The sequence below is a fragment of the Bos indicus x Bos taurus genome, chromosome 15 (assembly GCF_003369695.1).
Source record: "Bos indicus x Bos taurus breed Angus x Brahman F1 hybrid chromosome 15, Bos_hybrid_MaternalHap_v2.0, whole genome shotgun sequence".
NCBI lineage: Eukaryota > Metazoa > Chordata > Mammalia > Artiodactyla > Bovidae > Bos > Bos indicus x Bos taurus.
The window spans coordinates 32923009-32945638 of record NC_040090.1 but is presented as its reverse complement, the minus strand read 5'-3'; the positions used below and the strand labels follow the sequence as shown (position 1 = coordinate 32945638).

The 22630-nt window shown below is 40.8% G+C and overlaps 1 protein-coding gene across 7 annotated transcripts in view; it reads right to left on the bottom strand.

The window, feature by feature from the left end:
• STIM1 (stromal interaction molecule 1) overlaps positions 1-22630 on the bottom strand; it is a 204970-nt gene that overhangs the window by 56222 nt on the left and 126118 nt on the right. For all 7 annotated transcript variants that reach the window (XM_027563070.1, XM_027563066.1, XM_027563068.1 and 4 more), the window contains one exon: positions 5593-5707. In XM_027563070.1, coding sequence (XP_027418871.1) covers positions 5593-5707 — 115 coding nt within the window. The remainder of the gene's footprint in view (positions 1-5592; positions 5708-22630) is intronic.

The following is a 22630-nucleotide window of genomic DNA, read 5'->3' as shown; positions in this document are numbered from 1 at the left end:
TGTGTCAATCAATCACGCTTATATTATAGGAGACCCCAATAAAAACTCTTGACAATGAAGCTTAGCTGAGCTTCATGGTTGCATTACGACTCACGCGCCAGGAGGGTGATATGTTCTGATTCCATGGGGAGAGGGCACAGAAGCTCCACATTCAGGACCCTATAAGACCTTGCCATATGGGTGTCTGTCTTTCTTTTGCTGGTCCTAATTTTTATCCTTTATAATAAAATTACAATCATAGGCATACCACTTCCCTGAATCCTGACAGTCATTTAGTAAATTATTAAACCTGAGGGGATTGTGGGAACCCCTGCTTTTGTAGCCAGTTAGTCAGAGTACAGGTGGTCTGGAAATACCTAAAGCTTACAGCTATTAATAGTTTGGTGTCTGAAGTGAGAGTAGTCTTGTTAGGTACTGTACCCTTTTCTTATGAAGTCTGCACTAACCCTGGACAGTGAGTAACAAAATTGCATTACATTATTTCACTTAATGAATGACTCTCTCTGCTTCATCTTCCTCATCTGTAAATGGAGACAATTGTAATAAGTGTACTCCATAAGCTTTTTGTAAGAAATAAATGAGCTAATATACGTAAAGCACTCAGAACATTGCCTGCTGCTGCTGCTGCTAAGTCACTTCAGTCCTAGCACATGTTAAATATCAGTCTTTTAGTTGTTATTGTTGTTTTTTATTATTAAAGTTAAGAGCTGGCTAATGTAGAAATTATCGGGCTTTTTGGCTTAAATCTAAATAACAGAGAAAAGACTGGCTCCAACATTAGTCAGAAAATGTTAACAACACTAATCACATAGACGGTACTGACATTAGTCAGCTAATGTTCTGAACAGAAATGACCACTGCTAATAACTACATCATCTAGCAAAACCCAGGCCAGCAAGTTTGAGCCAGTGCCAGAATAGCACATGCTTTTTGTAGCCCTGGAAATTGTAACTCTAAAGAAATTAGGAGCTTTACTTGGAATAATGAAACAAATTGTTTGGAGAAATAGTACATAAGATTTTCACTTTTAGTTTGTCAAACCATCAGGCATGACACATGGTGAGCAAATCCAAAATTGTATGTATGTATCATTTCTAGCTTAGCTATGAGCAACATCACTGCAATGAAATGCTTTTCTCTGCTCATCAGTGATGGGTACAAACTCTTAAAAACTTACTCCATCATCTTCCATCTTCCTGTCATTTAGAACATGTTTGGAAGTGTTCCAATTAGTTGCTAAGTTCAGAAATAAAGTCCTTAACCAGAAAATTGCCTTGAGCTGTTTTCTAATATTATGATTTTCTCCCTCTGTTTCTGCACTCTCTTGGTCACTTTCCCTTCCCAGTTTTTCTCTGTGGCTTTCAGAGAAGGCCAGGAATGTTCTCCCTGCCATCTTTCATTCTAAGTTCTTACTTATGACATCCACTCTTAAAACCCAGGCGCCATGGCCTCAAGTTATTACAAAAAAAGAAGAAAACTAAAATTAAATGGTAATGTTAGAAGATTTTTCCTGGCAGTGCTGGTATCATTCCAAAGATCATTTCTGTGCTTGATCTCTCATCAGTAGACAGCCTGAGTTGCTCAGGAGCCATTAAACAAAAGCACCCCAGGAACTCAACTTCTAATGATTTCCAGTAAGCTATGTATATAGCTAAGTTATGATTCTTCTAAACTGATTTTTTAAAAAATAGAGTTAACAGGAAGTATCAGCCTGTCCATCCTACAATCAGGATTAGCATCTAGGTCTTACTGTTTAAATTACTGTTTTCCATCTACATTATAGATGATCCCTTCCAGAACTGAAATTCCATAATCCTAGGTAAGAATTTAAACAAAAATAGAAACTGCCTCATTCCTACCAAAACTAATCTTCTCTACAGCCAGATCAGTGCTTTCAACCAAGGTGGTATGGAAAAACAATGGCCTAGAGAACAGAAGGCCCAGGTCTAAGTCCTGGCTCCACTATTTACTAAATACAATGAACAAATAACTTTATAAATCTAGGCCTAAGGTTCCTCATCTGAAAAACCAGGGACTCTGGTGGTCACTTACGTTTAATTCTTCTTAGCATCAAGACCTACCCTCAGAGAGCCAAGGGAGAGATTGCCTCCATTCTTGTTCATATCAAAGGACATTAGCCACAGACACAAATGGAAAGGAGGCTAATGCACTTTTTTTCCCTTCCCTGTCAAGTCTCACACAGTTAGACATGCCCTTTCACTTGGAATTCTGAAGCAAATGCTCTAGGAAAAACAACCCCTCCCCCAAGAAAAGGTACTCTTAGTTTAGTGGAGTTTCCCAAGTGGCCCAGGAGTAAAGAAGCCACCTGCCAATAAAGGAGATGCAAGAGACATGAGTTCAATTCCTGCGTCAGGAAGATCCCCTGGAGGAGGGCATAGCAACCTACTCCAGTATTCTTGCTTGGAAAATTCCATGGACAGAGGAGCCTGGCAAGCTACAGTCCATGGGGTCACAAAAAGTCAGACACGACTGAGAGACTGAGCACACAATCATAGTTTAGCAGTCTTACACAAGAAAAGGATCTAAAGAGCTAAAGCTTTAATAAGTTCAACATGAGTCTGCAGAGTGATATGACTGCTGAAGATACCAGCAGCTAATCAGACTGCATTAACAGACACACAGGGCATCTCCGTGCTGATCAAACTATACCTGCAGGTCTGCGTCCAACTCTAAGAGCCATGACCTAAGAAAGACATTAATGAAAGTATTTACAAGAAGGAGACCAAGATGAAGAGTAGGATGGGAAAAAAAAAATGTTTTCTTCTCACTAGGTCTATTTTACCTGGAAGAGAAGACTCAAGAGAGAGTCTTAACTGTACTTTGACCCAATCTTTGAATCATCCAGGACTCAGCAGAGCCAGGACCAAGTGGGGATCTTCAGAAGCAAAGGGCTGCTTCAAAAAGCCAGCAGGCTCCCTGTCTCTGGAGATGAAGCAGCCAAAGCTGTGGGATTCCTCTGGGGGATGTGGGGAGCTAGTGAAGAGAGGGGTAGGGAAATAGGATGGTACTAAATCCAAAGAGTTGGGTTTGTTCCTTAGTAGAATTCTCTCACCACTACTATTCAACATAGTTTTGGAAGTTTTGGCCACAGCAATCAGAGCAGAAAAAGAAATAAAAGAAATCCAGATTGGAAAAGAAGAAGTAAAACTCTCATTGTTTGCAGATGACATGATCCTCTACATAGAAAACCCTAAAGACTTCAACCAGAAAATTACTAGAGCTAATCAATGAATATAGTAAAGTTTCAGGATATAAAATCAACACACAGAAATCCCTTGCATTCCTATACACTAATAATGAGAAAATAGAAAGACAAATTAAGGAAACAATTCCATTCACCATTGCAACGAAAAGAATAAAATACTTGGGAAGATATCTACCTAAAGAAACTAAAGACCTATATATAGAAAACTATAAAACACTGATGAAAGAAATCAAAGAGGACACTAATAGATGGAGAAATATACCATGTTCATGGATTGGAAGAATCAATATAGTGAAAATGAGTATACTACCCAAAGCAATCTATAGATTCAATGAAATCCCTATCAAGCTACCAATGGTATTTTTCACAGAGCTAGAACAAATAATTTCACAATTTGTATGGAAATACAAAACACCTCGACTAGCCAAAGCAATCTTGAGAAAGAAAAATGGAACTGGAGGAATCAACCTGCCTGACTTCAGGCTCTACTACAAAGCCACAGTCATCAAGACAGTATCATACTGGCACAAAGACAGAAAGAGATCAATGGAACAAAATAGAAAGCCCAGAGATAAACCCACACACCTATGGACACCTTATCTTTGACAAAGGAGGCAAGGATATACAATGGAGAAAAGACAATCTCTTTAACAAGTGGTGCTGGGAAAACTGGTCAACCACTTGTAAAAGAATGAAACTAGAACACTTTCTAACACCATACACAAAAATAAACTCAAAATGGATTAAAGATCTAAACATAAGACCAGAAACTATAAAACTCTTAGAGGAGAACATAGGCAAAACACTCTCCAACATACATCACAGCAGGATCCTCTATGACCCACCTCCCAGAATATTGGAAATAAAAGCAAAAATAAACAAATGGGATCTAATTAAAATTAAAAGCTTCTGCACAACAAAGGAAACTATAAGCAAGGTGAAAAGACAGCCTTCAGAATGGGAGAAAATAATAGCAAATGAAGCAACTGACAAACAACTAATCTCAAAAATATACAAGCAACTCCTACAGCTCAATTCCAGAAAAACGACCCAATCAAAAAATGGGCCAAAGAACTAAATAGACATTTCTCCAAAGAAGACATACAGATGGCTAACAAACACATGAAAAGATGCTCAACATCACTCATTATCAAAGAAATGCAAATTAAAACCACAATGAGGTACCATTTCACGCCAGTCAGAATGGCTGCCATCCAAAAGTCTACAAGCAATAAATGTTGGAGAGGGTGTGGAGAAAAGGGAACCCTCTTACACTGTTGGTGGGAATGCAAACTAGTACAGCCACTATGGAGAACAGTGTGGAGATTCCTTAAAAAACTGGAAATAGAACTGCCATACGACCCAGCAATCCCACTGCTGGGCGTACACACTGAGGAAACCAGAAGGGAAAGAGACAGGTGTACCCCATTGTTCATCGCAGCACTGTTTATAATAGCCAGGTCATGGAAGCAACCTGGATGCCCATCAGCAGACGAATGGATAAGAAAGCAGTGGTACATATACACAATGGAATATTACTCAGCCATGAAAAAGAATACATTTGAATCCGTTCTAATGAGGTGGATGAAACTGGAGCCTATTACACAGAGTGAAGTAAGCCAGAAAGAAAAACACCAATACAGTATACTAATGCATATATATGGAATTTATAAAGATGGTAACAACAATCCTGTATGCGAGACAGCAAAAGAGACACAGATGTATAGAACAGTCTTTTGGACTCTGTGGGAGAGGGAGGGTGGGATGATTTGGGAGAATGGCATTAGAATATGTATAATATCATATAAGAAACGAATCGCCAGTCCAGGTTCGATGCAGGATACAGGAAGCTTGGGACTGGTGCACTGGGATGACCCAGAGGGATCGTATGGGGAGGGAGGTGGGAGGGAGGTTCAGGATGGGGAACACGTGTACACCCATGGCGGATGCATGTTGATGTATGGCAAAACTAATATAATATTGTAAAGTTAAAAAAAAAAAAAAAAAGCCAGCAGGCTCCCTGTCTCTGGAGATGAAGCAGCCAAAGCTGGGGGATTCCTCTGGGGGATGTGGGGAGCTGGTGAAGAGAAGGGTAGGGAAATAGGATGGTTTTCAATAAGAATTCTACTAAAGAACAAACCCAGCTCTCTTTGGAGCATCTTTCCCCATTCTCAACAGAGTGACTCTACTCAGTGTTATTCAGTCTTGATACAGTCTCTTTTCAGTGACTGGACATAGAATCATTTCAGTAGTTTGCTCTTTACTAAGCATTTTTACTCATGTCCTTTTAAAGCCAAATTGCTACCCATCTTCTCTCTTCTCTAAACCTTCCAGGAACTAGCATTGACAACCAAGCTATTAATTACCTTCTGAAGACTTCCATGCCTTCCACAGGTCCTCCACGCTGATGAGCTTATCCTCACCATGGAAGGTGCTGTGTTTCACTGTTGGGTCATGGTAATTGAGGTCTTCCCTCAGGAACTGCAAGGGAAAAGCACACAAGTCATAAGAGACCCCTGGGCGCCACCCCACTAAGATCTCGTCACAGGTCACAGCACATCCCATCTGCCAGATGTACAAGTATATCACATCATCTATGTGTCCTTCCATGGGAATACGTCCTACTTGCCAACCAGACTGCCTTTTCTTCTTTGTTACATGTTTCACTCAAGAAAAAAATATAAGAAATTCCTTCCTCATATTTTTTAATCATGGAAAAAGGAAGAGGAATTAACAACTTTGAGTGCTTATTTATACACTAAGCAACATTCCAAGAGCTTCTATTTTCTCATTTAATCTTCACAACCAATGGATTATATCATACCTATTTTACAAATGAGAACAGTAATACCCGATAAGAACACAATTTGCCCCCAAATTTTGCCTCAAAACATTAAGTTTAAAGAGATTAAATTACTTGCTGTGAAGATTTTAAAATATGTCCCCAAGTCTTTGACAATCCTCCCACAAAAGTTGAACTTGAACTCTCCCCTTGAACACAGACTGACATTAGTGACTCGTCTTCTGAAAAAGAGAATGTGGCAGCAATGATGTCGAATGACTTCCCAGGCTAGGTTAGAAACGGCAGTATAGATTCCACCTGGCTCACTCCCTTTTGGGATACATGCCTTGGGAGCACTGAGCCAACATGTAAGAAGCCTGGCCACCCTGAATCTGTCATTCTGGAGAGGTCATTTGCAGAGACTACAGAGAGCTAGCGATGCCTGAGCAGGCCCAGATGTCTGAGTCTTGCAGCCCAGGAACCAGACAAATGAGTGACTGAGACTTTAGGTTATTCTAGTCCCCAGTTTTTGAGTTACTTCACCTGATGCCAAGCGGACACAGAGGAACTGTGCAAGAAGAGGGGGTCAAGTGACGAACGTAGGCTGATGGAAGCTATACCTAAAGGAAGGGCCAGATGCTGAGTGGAACCTCTTTAGAGAACAAAGAAGTGGGGCTGCAACCATCAAGCCTTAAGGAAAGGAAAGGAGTGTACTGTAAATATAAAGAGTCAGAACCTATAGAAACAGACCATTTCCTGTGTGACTTTGGGGCAAGCAACTCAGCATCTCTGAGCCTGTTTTCCCCTCAAAATGAGGGCTAATTATCCCTCTCACTTGAGTGTGGTAAGAATTAAATAAGTCATGTTTGCAGAAGTCATAAACTGCCTTTGCACATGTCTTTTAATAGTCCACAGAGCATTTTATAAATTGAAACTATACTTAAAAAATCAAATTTCACCCAAAAAGTCCAAATCTCATTAAAAAAACAACCTAAAGTTCTAAGAACACTGAATTCCAGTGACAACTCTAGAATTTTATTTAGGAGAGGCTTAAGGGCTGCAGTTTGATGGGAAGGGAGGGTGGTGGCTAAGGGACTTGTCATAAGACTGCTTGCATAACAAGCACATTGTTTTTATGTAGATTGCTCATTAAAATTAATATTATAATGCAAAATTTTATAAAGATGCTTTTGTTTAAATTTTACTTAAAATAAGAAAAAATTAACTGTCCATATCAAACAATATGATGTCACAGTTGGGGCAGCTTAGAGGTGGGGGAGTGGTACTGAGGAAGATAATGAGGGCTTCTTGATAAAAGATGATACTTCTGTGCTCCCACGGCCCCTATGTATACCTTTTTCAGTCTTGTTATGGGTCTATCTCCCCTACCAAACTGTATAGCCTATGATAGACAGTCCCAGTGAGAGAGTCAGTTCCTAGGCAGGTTGATAGGGAGTCTAGGGGTCCCCAAAGAGAGAGGGGTCTGGAATTCTCAAGGAGGAAGAAAGGACAAACTTTTTTCTTTCTCCACATTCCTTAGGATTATATACCAATAATGTATCCTGCCTAAGGACAGTCTTTGGATTCAACCTTCTGTTATTTTAAAATGTTAATTATGGGAGTATACCTGGTCTTTACAAGGATGTATCTTGCCTGAGGACAGTGTTATCTTAAAATGTAAATTATGGGAGTAGGTCGGAGGAGGTCTTTACAACCTCCAGACATTCTTTGGATTATATAACCTCATTATTAACACTAGCAAGCGGGTACTCTTTCTGCCCCCTTCTGATGCCTATGTCAGAAGCTTTCTCTATCTCCTTTATACTTTAATAAAACTTTACTACACAAAAGCTCTGAGCGATCAAGCCTCGTCTCTGGCCCCGGATTGAATTCTTCTCCTCCGGGGGCCAAGAATCCCGGTGTATTCGCGTGATTCAACAACAACCTTTCACCAGTTACCTAGCTATAAACACAGCATTGGAAAATGTTGTGTAGAACCAGAACTCTGAGGTCCAATATACTTGAAGCAGGCATTATCCCATATCACTCTGAACTGTCCCACATTCAGCTAATAGCTAAAGTCTAATTTAAGACAAAGTTTAAAAGCAACAAAAAGGCAGAAACAAAACCAAAGAGGCAACTCTCAGCTCCCACAACAAGGATTTACTATCTCAGACTCAGAACAAGCAGCTCTTCTGTCAGGAAGGTCTAAGAGGCTCCATGAGAGTCCTGCCTCGCCAGGGGGAATGCAGCACTGGCTAGAGCTGCAGCTCAGCAGCTCTCTGAAGAGCCAAGGGACCAGTTGTCACTAGGTAAATTTAGTTCTGTGAGCTCAGAAAAGTGATTTCCCTGGCAGTGGCACAAAGTGTGCAACCCCACCCGAAGTGAAGCAGTAGTGAAGGGGTGTGGGTGAGAGCAGACAGGAGGGGAGACATCTCTCCAGAATTCCCAACAAAATAGGTCCATCCAGCTTCATCAGGGAACAGAATTCACTGAGGTAATGCTGGAAGAGCAGCAGCACATCTTTGGGTGCAGGAATCAGGCAGGCCTCCTGGGTTCTTCCCTGGAAGCAATTCTCCTCCTTCCTCTTTTCACCTTGTTCCCCACTGCTCACCCTCCATGTTTCCCAAACCACACCACACCACCTGCCCTCTCACTTCTCCATACAATGTTAATAACCCACAACACACATACCTCAGGTCTGAGAAGCTTCCCAACTCTTGTTTACTCCTTGAGTATCTAGCAAGGACCCACATTTTAGCTACAACAGCTCTGTACACCATTGGTACTGATTGCTGGGACATGAACATGTTGGGGGTGAAGTATCTGTTCTCAGTGAGACCAGGAGCTATTGCTCAAAGTAAGGGAGAAGGCAGTTATTTATCACTCACCTTTACACATCTAGTCTTACTCCTGACAGCCCAGCTACCATACTACTCACCAAAATGAGATTTGTAAAGTATAAATCTAATTATTCCAACATACCCACTTAAAACCCCATGACTCCCCATAACCTCCAGGACAAAGCCCTAGCTTCTTGGCCTTACATTCAAGGCCTGTTCCAATCTGGCCCATAGAGTAACTTCTCAGTCAGTTTCCTGGCCATTCCCCCTCCCTACCAGACATCTACAGTCCAGGCCAGGGGTCGAGAAACTACAGTCATGGGCCAAATCCATCTTGCTGCTTGTTTTTTTAAATAAAGTTTTATTGGAATACAGACACGTCATTCATTTATGTACTGCTCTCATGCTTCAAAGGCAGAACTGAGTTGTTGTGACAGATTATATGGACAGTAAAGCCTAAAATATTGACTATCTGGCCATTTATAGAAAAGTCTGCCAACATTTGCTCTAGATACATCAAGCCACTTCAGGTTCCTTGAACAAACCGTGCTCCTTTATACTTCTAAGCTTTTACACAAGGTGCTCCATTTAATATATATCTCCTCTTCCATCTGCAGAAGAAAAAGTCTCTGCTTCTGTGAAGTTTTCCAGATCTCTCCCAAGCAAGTTAATTGCCCTATCCTATTTGTTCTCTTATTCTCGGGGTCATCCATCTGTGACAGTACTTATCCCATTAGACCATAATTGCTATTTAATTACTCCCCTTTTACTCCCCCTAAGCAACTCAAATATAGAAACTGTATTTTATTTGTCATTTATCTCTTTATCCAGCACCTTGCAAATTCTCTGGAACACCTAAATAAATAAGTAATTCAGCTCTGTAAGCCAATCTCCAGGCATAGAGCCTGGCACAGAGCAGGGTATGGGGTTATTCAATAACTGAATGAGCGTCTCTCATTTGAGCTTGCCCTACAAGACCCAGAAGAATGCTTAGTTTACAATAGGTAGTCAACGCATATTATGTCTACTATATAGAAGAAAGAAAAGAGTCTCCAAATTGCTAGCCAATCTAAAACAAAGGTATTCATCTAGGAGCCAGGGGATTATACTGGCTTGGGTTCAATATAACATGATGGGTTCAAGCTTGGTTCTGGAGCCAGTATTATAAATGGTATTATAAACGGATTAATTCACATAAAGAACTTAGACTAGTACCTGGCACAAAATAAGCTCTCATATGTATGAACTGAGCTCCACTAAATATTAATACATTTAATATACTATAAGAGGAATATAAGGATACTAAGAACATTCAATCCTGGAGCTTACTATTACAATGATGCTGATCTCTCATGTGTAAAGAAGACACAGAAGAGGTAGAAGACAGATAGTTCCTAAGTGCTTGTTATTCAATATATCAGGACCATGTGCCAAGCAATCAGCAATAGACAAGGCACTGTAATCTACTGCCTTCTAAGGCCCTTTCTATTCTATTCAATGATTCTTACTTTGAAAGCTTTAACTCCATTTAAAATAGAAATTTCACAACCTTGGCAAGACCCTCCCTGCCTTATTTGCCATATTAACTGTCACTTCTTCCCATCCCCAGTAATAATGAAATACTTGAAATTCCCTGAAAGTACCAGGCTCTTGGCAGTTTTCACATCTTTGCACATACTATTCCCTTAGCTAAAACACTCTCCTTCTCCTAATCATTCCAAATCATCTTTTCAGATTCAAATGACACATTAGCAACTCTGTACATGGGTAAAACTAACTTAACTCTTCCTCTTCTGTGACTCCATCATAATATGCACTTATCCTTTTTATATCCTTATCTGTTTACACAGCTATTTCCACAACCAGAGGAACATCTTCTAGGCAGCAACTTCACCTTTCCTTTTACTTCCATATATCTAGTACCCAGCACATGCAGGTATATAGAATCTCTCTGAGGTCAATAATATAGTTTAGTCCTTGTCATGGAATTCTCTTTGATGTCCTCAGGCCATGACATTGGTCATATGATGCAGATCAAACCTTAGAGGAAGCATCTAAAGTTGCAACTTGCTAAGTACCTGGCCAGAATGGTAAAGACTAATAAATTTAACATCTCCAGTCTTGAAAACTATCAGGACCAAAGTATCCCTAAACAAGCCAAGGACTACTGCCTGGGGATTCTGATGAGAGGGGGATGAAGATGGATCACTAAAAATATTTCCCCAGAGAGAAAGGATTATCTTCTTAACTGGGATCAATTCTGCTATATTTTGGAGAAGGTGATGGCACCCCACTCCAGTACTCTTGCCTGGAAAATCCCATGGACGAAGGAGCCTGATGGACTGCAGTCCATGGGGTCGTGAAGAGTCGGACATGACTGGGTGACTTCACTTTCACTTTTCACTTTCATGCATTGGAGAAGGAAATGGCAACCCACTCCAGTGTTCTTGCCTGGAGAATCCCCGGGATAGGGGAGTCTGGTGGGCTGCCGTCTATGGGGTTGCACAGAGTTGGACACAACTGAAGCGACTTAGCAGCAGCAGCAGTAGCAGCTGCTATATTTGGGGTTGCCTGGTGGCTCACTGGGTAAATCAGCCTGCAATGCAGGAGACTGCCTGCAATACAGGATTACCTGGATTTGATCCCTGGGTTAGGAAGATCCCCTGGAGAAGGAAATCACAACTCATTCCAGTATTCTTGCCTGGGAAATCCCATGAACAGAGAAGCCTAAGGGGCTACAGTCCATGAGGTCATGAGAGTTGGACACAACTTAGCAACTAAACCACCACTGCTATATTTATATAGGATGAATACACAGCATGGTACAGAATGTGCTATGGGTAAGAATGTTTTTAAAAACTGATGAGTTAGAGGGGACTTCTGGCTTGACAGTGTAAGGAGCTCCACAGACCCACTCTCCAGTAAACGTAGCAAAAATTACTTTCTAACAGCAATCATTTAAAGTCTCTAGAAATGGTCCTAGGGCATATAGCAAATGAAGAAACATTTGCTCAAGATCTACTAAAACTCAGGAAGAAGAGTGACAGTCTGTAGTATTTTAATTAACACTTGCTTTCTCTCTTCCTCCCCACTTTCAAATCAGTAAGATAGAAACTCCATTCCAGACTGATGCAGCCAAGAACAGAAGGCTCCCTCTTCCCCAGGCTCCCAGTTGGAGGGCTATCTGCTTAAGAGAAGCAGATGGCAGCATGTCTCCTCCCATCTTCAGTTACCTGTTGCTAAAGCTAAGTTCTAGGTGAATCCAGCCAAGAAGTGGGCCTCCCTACTTCCACCTGCTGCTGCTGCTGCTGCTGCTAAGTCGCTTTAGTCGTGTCCAACTCTGTGTGACCCCATGGACAGCAGCCCACCAGGGTCCCCCGTCCCTGGGATTCTCCAGACAAGGACCCTGGAGTGGGTTGCCATTTCTTTCTCCAATGCATGAAAGTGAAAAGTGAAAGTGAAGTTGCTCAGTCATGTCCGACTCTTAGTGACCCAATGGACTGCAGCCTACGAGGCTCCTCCGTTACTTCCACCTAGGTCCCACTTATGGGGCAGGGACTTCACCTTGGATGCAGAGCCACAGAGGATATTGGGGAGTTGATTGCCATTTTCCTAGCTTACAAGACAGCAATTATACTCTGGGAGAGGTAAGCCAAGAAGGGTACTGCCACCCTTCCATCAAATGCTCGGCTACTAAGGTGGGGGTGTCAACTGACCTTCAATTCCAGAACCAGAGCTCAGAGATTTTCCTGGTGGGAGAAGCAGGGTTTAAACAGAGAGTTTTTAACCTCCCCCTAAAGGAAATTATTTTATTTGCAACAGAATGTGAAGAAGTTCAATACTAAGGGCTCTCTGAAAAACAGTGAAAGTTGTGGTGAAAGGCAATTGAGAGGAGATGGGTGGATTCATTAGAGATATAGGTTAAACTGTAGGCTAAAGAATTTGCTGATGAGAACAAGGAAAAGAGACAGCTGGGAGGAGCCCCCCTGGATTAGGAACAAATCTCTACACTGATCTCAGGAACTATCCTTTCAAAGGAGCTCTAATATGATTGGATCAGTCTGTGGAGAAAACTTCTGCCCCAGGGCACTGTTGAAAGCAATAGAGTAACAATCAAATGACAACTAACAGCACTTAACAGCTGAGTGTGGCCAGGAAAAGACAGTCAAAGACAGCCCTGCCAAAACCACTGCCATGCAAAGGTGACTGCAGGCTTATCCAAGGCTGCACCCTCTGAGAAGCAACATCAGAGGCTTCACATTATAAGGAGGTGGTGGGAATAGACCACTGAAATAATCTTTCTAGTCACCAAACAAATAAACAAGTAAATAATAAGCCTCAGAGGAGTTGGGAGTTGCAGCCAGAGTTGCTACAGTATAGTATCAAAAAATCCACTAACAACATATATATTGTGCATGTATGTATATGTGTGTATATGTGTGCATGCTAAGTTGCTTCAGTTGTGCCCGACTCTTTGCAACCCCATGGACCATAGCCCGCCAGGCTCCTCCGTCCACGGGATTCTCCAGGCAAGAATACTGGAGTGTGTTGCTGTGCCTTCCTCCAAGGGATCTTATCAACCCAGGGTTTGAACCCACATTTCTTATGTCTCCTACATTGGCAGGCAGGTTCTTTCCCACTAGCACTACCTGAGGACCCCATACATATATAGATATGTCTCTCTTTCTCCCCCACCCCATATACATATATGGCATGCAAAATAAGTGTGACCCATACACCAGGAAAAAAGCACACAACAGAAATTGTGAGAGCAACCAAATTTCAAACTTAACAGAAAAAGGCTTCAAAGTAACCACTATAAATATGTTCAAAGACAAAAGGAAACCATAAGTAAAGAAGTAAGGGAATGTGTGATGACAATGTCACATTAAATAAGGAATATGAACAGATAGAAATTACAAAAAAGAACCAAAGGAGTGCTGTGGAGTTGAAAAATACAATAACTAAAATGAAGATTTCAGAAGAAGAGCTCAACAGCAGCTCTGAACCAGCAAAGACAGAAGTAGCAAATCTGATGATGGACTAAAAGAGACTATTACACAATCCAAAAAGACAGATGGGAAAAAAGGATGAGAAAAATGAACAGCTTCAGAGGAATGTGGAATACCACTTTGCTCACATGCATAATGGAAGGATCAAAACGTGAGGATGGGGAGTTCCCTGGTGGCCTAGTGGTTAGGATTCTGAGCTTTCACTGCTGTGACCTGAGTTCAATCCCTGATCAGGAAAATGAGATCCTGAAAGCCACAGAACATGGCCAAAAGAAAAAGGAGAGGATGAAGAGAAAGCAGCAGGGAAAAAAATTAGGGTTTTTCCATAGCACAGGAAAACCAAACAAACTTTTTGGCCAACCCAATACAAAAAAAATAACACCTGAGAATTTCCCAAGTTTACTGAAAAGCATTAATCTAGTCATCCAGAAAGTTCAACAAACTTCTAAGAGAACAGGATAAATGCAAAGAGATTCACAAACAGACACATCATAGAAAATGTTAAAAGCCAAAGGCAAAGAGAAAATCTTAAAAGCAGCAAAAAAAAAAAAAATCATTGCACATCAAGGAAGTTAAATAAAATCAACAACCTACTTCTCATCAAAAACAATAGATGCCATATATCCATAGAAAAAACATGGTCCAAAAGGATAGATGTACCCCAATGTTCACTGCAGCACTGTTTACAATAGTCAATACATGTTAACAACCTAAATGTCCACTGACAGAGAAATGGATAAAAAAGATGTGGTACATATATAAATAGAATATTACTCAGTCATTAAAAAGAATGAAATAATAACTCATATGTAGCAAGATGGATGGACTTATAGATCGTGATACAGAGTGAAGTAAATCAGACAGAGGAGAAATACTGTATTACATCCCTTATATGCAGAATATAAAACAAAATAATACAAATGAACTTATTTATGAAACAGATTCACAGACTTAGAGAACAAATTTATGATTCCCAGGGGGGAAGGGTAAGGGAAAGGGATAGTTAGGGAGTTTGGGATGGACAGGTACACTCTGCTATATTTAAAATGGATAACCAACAAGGACCTACTGTATAGCACAAGGAGTTCTGCTCAATGTTATGTGGCAGCCTGGATGAGAGGGGAGTTTGGGAGAGACTAGATATATATATGTGTGTGGCTGAGTCCTTTTGCTGTCCACCTGCAATGATCACAACATTGCTAATCAGTTATACTCCAATACAAAATTAAAAAAAAATTAATGCTAGAAGGCAGTGGGATTACAAGTTTTAAGTGCTGAGAGAAAAAACTGTGAACCAAGAACCCTGCATTCAGCACAACTATCTTTTAAGAGCAAAGGCATAATAAAGAAAAACAAACACTGAAAAATTCATTGCTAGATGACATACCTTATAAAAAGCCTTAAAGGAAATTCTTAAGGTAAGTAAGGGATGCCAGATAGTAATTTGAATCCACATTTAAAAAAAAGATTTTTTAAAATAGATTCATTCATTCATTTAATATATATTGAGCAGGCACTATTAATATATAATGAGCAGCACTGAGCCAGGCACTGTTCTAGGTACCAGGGACTCAGCAGTAAACAAAACAGTTCCTTTGCCCTTTTGGATTAAATGATACAATTCAGAAGGGGATTACAACAAGCAAACAAATAAAAAAAGTCTAATGTATAATGTTATATAAAAAAAAGTGTGTATATATATGTATAACATATATAAAAAAGTATAACAATGACCAAGGTGTCAGAAATGGGGTATACTTGCAGATTTCGTTATTAAGTAGCATAGTCTGAGAAAGACCTCACTAATAAGAAGAATGAGAAAACACAGAATATTTGGAAACATGAGGAACTTATCAAAGAGGATACCTGGGGGAAGACTATTCCAGACAGAGGTAAGAGCTAGAACCAAGGCCCTAAGATGGGGGGTTGGGAGAAGGGGAGGGGGGAGGAATGTTTGAGAAACAGCATGGAGTGTGAGCGGAGTAAAAAACTAAGAAAGTGAAAGTGAAGTCGCTCAGTCATGTCCAACTGTTTGAGACCCCATGGACTGTAGCCTACAACGTTCTTCTGTCTGTGGGATTTTCCAGGCAAGAGTACTGGAGTGGGTTGCCATTTCCTTCGCCAGAGGATCTTCCCAACCCAGGGATCGAACCTGGGTCTCCCACATTGTAGGCAGATGCTTTACCATCTGAGCCACCAGGGAAGTTCATGCTTAACAAAATAATAATAATAATAATAAGGGAGATGTATAAAGAGGAGGAGATCCTAATGATAAGTGGGAGTCAAGTCACATAGGACCTTGCTGACTCTTGTGTTAACTTTGGCTTTCACACTAAAGGAGAAACAAGGCTATAACAGTGTTTTGAGCAGAGGAGTGAAATGATCTCGTTTACATTTTTTTAAAGCTCTCTGGCTGCTACACTGAGAATAGATTATAGACATGGTGATTTGTTAAGAGGCTGTTGCATCTCAGTGCCTGCAGGGGAGTAGTGGTGAGAAATGAATAAATTTTGGACACATTCTGAAGGTAGAACCCACTGGATTTATCAATGGATACAGTGCATGAGAGGAATTAATGGATGATTCATAATATTTTTTGGCCCAGGCAATGGAAACAATGGAGTTGCCTTCAACTGAGATGATGAAGTTGGGGAAAGAGCAGGTTTTGGATGAGGTGATATTTAGAACCTAGTTTGGGTCATGGCAAGCTTCAGATGCCTTTAAAATTCTTAGAAGAAAAAATCAGGGTAAATCACCATGATCTTGGATTTGGCAATGGATTCTTAGATATGACATCAAAAGCATACACAATTACAAAAAAAAATTAAACTGGACTTCACTGAAGTTTAAAATTTTTGTGCCTCAAAAGACACTATCACGAAAGTGAACAGTTAACCTTAGAACGGGGTAAATATTTGCAGATGATGTACCTCATAAGGGATAAGGGACTTGTATCTAGAATGTAAAAAGAATTTTTACAACTCAATAATAAAAAGACAAATAGCCCAATTAAAAACTGGGAAAAGGATATGAATAAAACATGGATGGACCTGAAGATTATCATATTCAATACTGAATGAAGTTAAGTCATACAGAGAAAGACAAATAGCATATGATAACATTTATATGCACAATCTAAAAAAAATTATACAAATGAAGTTATTAACAAAACAGAAACAGACTCACAGACTTAGAGAATGAACTTACAGTTACCAGGTGAGAAGGCTTGGTGGGGGATAGATTGGGAGTTTGGGACTGGCATGCAGACACTGCTGTATTTAAAATAGATAACCAACAAGGACCTATAGTATAGCATAAGAAACTCTGCTCAATATTATGTAATAACCTAAATAAGAAAAGAATTTGAAAAACAATAGACATATGTATATGTTTAACTCAGTTTGCTGTATACCTGAAACTAACACAAAATTTTTAATCAACTATGCCCAATATGAAATAAATTTTTTTTAATTTCTCAAAAGAAGATATACAAATATCAATAAGCATATGAAAAAATGTTTGGAAAAATTAATCACCAAAGGAACGCAAATCAAAACCATAATGAGATATTATTTCACATCCAGTATGATAGTTATAATTTTAAAAATCAGATAAAAACAAGTGTTAGTGAGGATATGGAGAAATTAGAACCCTCATGCACTGCTGACATGAATGTAACAACATTCAGTGACACTGTGGAAAAAGTCTGGTAGTTCCTCAAAGGGTAAACATAGAATTACTATATGACCTAGACCCAGCAATTCCACTCCTAAGTATACATTCAAGAGAAATAAAAACATCTGTCCACTGGGAATCCCCTGCTAGTCCAGTGGTAAGGACTATGTGCTTTCACTGTCACGGCCTGGGTTCTATCCCTGTGTGGGGAACTAAGATCCCAGAAGTTGTAAGGCATGGCCAAAATAACAATAATACAAAACTTTTTTAAAATTTTAAATAAAAAAATAAAATAAAAGTAAAAATCTGTCCACAAAAAACTATACCATGGCAGAACTATTCATAATAGCCAAAAGGTAGAAACTACTCAAGTGTCCATCAACTGATGAGTGAATAGCAAAATGTAGCATGTCCATACAATAGAATATTATTTAGCCATAAAAAGGAATGAAGTTCTGATATATGCTACAACATGGATGAACCTGGAAAACACTATATTAAGTGAAATAAGCCAGTCACAAAGCACCACATATTACATGACTCAAATATGAAATGTCTAGAATAAGCAAATCTTCAGAGACAGAAAATACATTAAGATTAGGGGACTGGGAGGCAGGAGGACAATAGCCAACGTGTACTAGTTTTCTCTTTGAGGTGACAAAAATGTTCAAAAATGGACTCTGGTGATAGTTGCATATATCTGTGAATATATTCCAACTCTTTGCAATCCCATGGACTGTAGCCTACAACACTCCTCTGTCCATGGGATTTTCCAGGCAAGAGTACTGAGTGGGTTGCCATTTCCTTCTCCAGAGGATCTTCCCAACCCAGGGATCAAACCTGGGTCTCCCACATTGTAGGCAAATGCTTTACCATCTGAGCCACCAGGAAAGTCCATAAATAACCATTAAATTGTATATTTTAAATGAGTACAGTATGTGAATTATATCCCAATAAAGCTGATTTTTTAAAATGGTAGGTTCAACCAGGGGCCAGGCAAACTTTTTTGTAAAGGATCAGACAATAAATATTTTAGACTTGGTGAGTCATACAGTCTCAGTTACAACTACTCAACTCTTCTCTTCTGTGAAAGTAGCCAGGGACAAGATGTAAATGAGTAAGAGTGGTTCTATGCCAATGAATCTTTACTTATGGACACCGAAATCTGAATTTCATATAGATTTCACATGTCATCGGAGAAGGCAATGGCACCCCACTCCAGTACTCTTGCCTGGAAAATCCCATGGACGGAGGAGCCTGGTGGGCTGCAGTCCATGGGGTCACTAGGAGTTGGACACAACTGAGCGACTTCACTTTCACTTTTCACTTTCATGCATTGGAGAAGGAAATGGCAACCCACTCCAGTGTTCTTGCCTGGAGAATCCCAGGGACAGGGGAGCCTGGTGGGCTGCCATCTATGGGGTTGCAGAGAGTCAGACATGACTGAAGCGACTTAGCAGCAGCAGCAGTCACATGTCATAAAATTCTTCCATGGGTGTTTTTCCCCAACTATTCAAAAAAATGTAAAAGCTAGTCTTAGTTTGCAAATGTTATAAAAACCAGGAAGGGGGTCATAGAGATGCCTCTGGACTAAATGCACCTAGTTCTCCCTCCATTATGGCTTCAAGTACTAAGGAAATTTCTCTCCCTTAACAATCCCCATGAACAAGAGTCAATTTTTATTTCCTTTTCAGTTTTCTCCCCACAGCACTACCACCCCTATGCGTGGCTTTCCAAGACCCTGGGAAATACAAACCCAGCCAAGCACTCAACAGCAGGAAAACCTCCTGGACCCCATTTCCAAAATAGAACACCAATTTATACCAACTTGCTAAGAGTTTAGGGCTCACCATGTGTTCCTTATAATGGCCAATCACCATTGGGCAGTGAGTAGGTAGAGGAAAAGGCTTGGGAACAGAGAATTTAAAAGCGTAAGGCAAACTCATGTCCCCTTTTTAAGAACGCTCTGGCTCTTAATTCTAAGAGCCAGAATTAGAATTAAGCTTACATTTTTTAGAATGTAAGCTTATGTGTCAATGAGCAATATTAAAAAAAGAAATCCTTAAGAACAAAATCTCATATTAGAGCATTATGGTACCACAAGAGAAGGCAGAAGGGAGGAGTAAACACAGGAAGCCTCTATTAAGAGGCATTTGTTTATTCATTTGCCCAACCAGCATTTACTGAGCAGTGACCACGTGTCATGTCCTATGCTGGGATCTGAGGACACAGGGATTAATCCTGCTGAAAAGCACCTGGATGAGTCAGATATATGGCGGAAAGTCAGTCCTTGAAGGCAAGAACTACTGTCCTATGTGGAGGAAAGGGCTATGGTTCAATCCCAGAGAAACACCTCTCCAATCCTCTTAACCCCACACTGCCTGAGACCTCACAGTTTTCCACTGAACTAACCAGGGAGCTTGCTCACCACCCAGAGGTATCAGAAGGCTTGTGAAGGGACACATGGGAAAAAAATCTCACAGATACAGACTCGAATCCCATCGGAACCACTTACTCACCACATCACTTTAAGCCTGAAAAATGTAGATGACCTCACAGTTACAATGGGGAGACAATGAGATCATGGAAGGCGCAGTCCCTCACACTTCCTACATGTAGAAGGTGCTTCATGAATGTTTGACTATTCTGAAGCTCGGTCGCTTGGCTCATACTGTGAGAAATGATGTAATCTGGGTGAACCAGCACTCAGCCTCTGAGTTCCAGCAACTTCTAATCTCAGCCTTTCCTCCTCAAGATGCGGGACTGCTAAGTGACAAAGGGCCTAGTTCTCACCAGTCATGCCATGTTGCTGAGGCGCATGCCTACCTGACCTACACCTGCAAGGGCCTGATGCTGCTGGGCACTGAGGGAGAAGAGGACAAAGCTGGGCAATAACTACCACTACTGAAATGTTCACACTGCATTACAGTTTACAGATGCTTCTTTACATCCATTATCTTATTTGAGCCTTATGCCAGCAATCAAAGGGATGTATTGATATTACTAGTATCACTATCTTGTAGATGAAGAGACTCTTCGCTAGACACCTTCCTTCTTGAAGGAAGTGTCCCTTTTTTTTTTTGCCTCCTGCCTTTACTCACAAAGTTCTTCTTTCCTGGAATGCTCCTCCTCCTTTCTTCATTGGTAAACCCTGCTCTCCTTTAAAAGACCAAGTTCCAGTTTTACCTGCTCAGCAAGGCCTGCTCCTGACAAACCTTCAGTCAGAATTAGAGCCATCTCTGTTTAAAATCCTTCAAGCTCATCATCTTTGGGATGAAATCCAACTTTCTCAGTATGGCTAGAATCTGGCTGGCTCATGCCTGCATCTCCAACCACATTTTCAGCCTCTCCCTCCCTGCTCCACCATTACTTTCTATGCTCACAGTAAAAGAACCACTGAGTCACAGATCCCTAAGGACATCATACTCATTCCTTCACTTGCTATATACCCTTCTCATCCCCAGGTTAACTCCTATTCATCTCAGGCATCATCTCTTCTGAGTCATCTTTCCTGGCATCCTAGAATGGGTTAAATTCCCTATTCTGTGTTTACAGATCATGCAGTGCTCCATCTCTCACCACAATACCTACTAGGATTGAACACACAGTCTTTCTGCCTCACTAATATGTGAGCTCTCTGCAGGTAGAAAATTCGTCTTCCTCATTAGTCTTTGCATACTCAGCATCCAGCACAGAGCAGACAGTAAATATGTCTAGAGAAGGAAGACAGAAAAAAAGGGTGGGGAACACAAGAACAAATAAAGGGGGTGGTGGCGATCCTGGGTCCTCAAGTCAATGAGACACTGCACTGGCAACCAGTTGTTTCTAATGCAATTAGGTACACTGAATGTGATGCACACGTCGATACAGACATGCACAGAGAGGCTGGCATCAACACAAACACCAATCAGGTATGAACACAAGCAGGACCTTGGAAGCCAGTGGCCAATTCCTCCGTAGACAGGAAGATCCAGAAGCTTACTTAATACCTGAAACAGAACTTTTCTCTCTTCTGGCTTGACCATTTTGGGCCGTAGACTACCCTTGCATTCTACTACCACATTATAGGGCCCAGATCCTGCCTGGACTAACAGCATCTTTGGGTCCCTGATTATACTTCTGGCTCTGTGTTTACCAGGTCCTGCACACTGTACTACACCCTCACCTTTCTCTCCTAATCTTTTGCTTCATCTTTGACCTGGTTTATGTGTCTTCTCTCAGCTCCTTCCTTGGCTCAGTGTTCCCTCCCTCCTCCACTTCTTATGCACACCACCAGGGAAGCCTTCATATGCACACTGATAACACCTAAATACAAAAAGACACATACAAATACAGAAAGGCAGAAAATGATGTATACACACACACAATGGCACAGACAGACATATACACATATATAGACACACACAGAGAAGCCTTACAACTAACCCCTGCCATTAATAGGACTGCCATCCAGAACAGACAAAGCAGACTCACCAACAAAGACGGAAGGAAGGAAAACAACAGTCTGCTTGGTGAGAAAGAATTTCCCTATCTATCAAAGCAAACCACCGTCTGGGTTTTCCTGGAAACATGAGCGAAGCCATCTGGGGGAGCTGCTGCTTCACCCTGTATCTGGCTAAGGAGCTGGGACAGATTGCAAACGATGCCTACTCCCTCGGATGTGTAGCTCAGCTTGTCTAGCAACAGCTACCCTTCCCTGAGTGCTGGCTGACAATGTGTCTTCTGCTACACCAGCACATGTTAGATTACCTCACCCCTATTCCTCTTGAAATTCCCACAGTCTCCTGTGCACGCCACCATTACAGCCCTGAAGATGTGATGTTGTCATTGCCAGTTTACATAACTGCCTCTCTCATTAGCCTAAGGGCTTAAGAATGGCAAAGGGTATCTTATTTCCATCTCTATTCTATTCTACAGATGAGGCAAGTGAGCCTCCAAATTACTTGGTCATACAGCTAGTACACTGGCAAGCTTGCATTTGAACTCAGGTCAGACTCCAAAGTTCATGTTTAGGCTTTTTAAAAGTCAATTTCCAAATATTTTAAGAAACCCACAAAAACACCATGAAGCCCTCATAAAAGTTAGAGCAAGG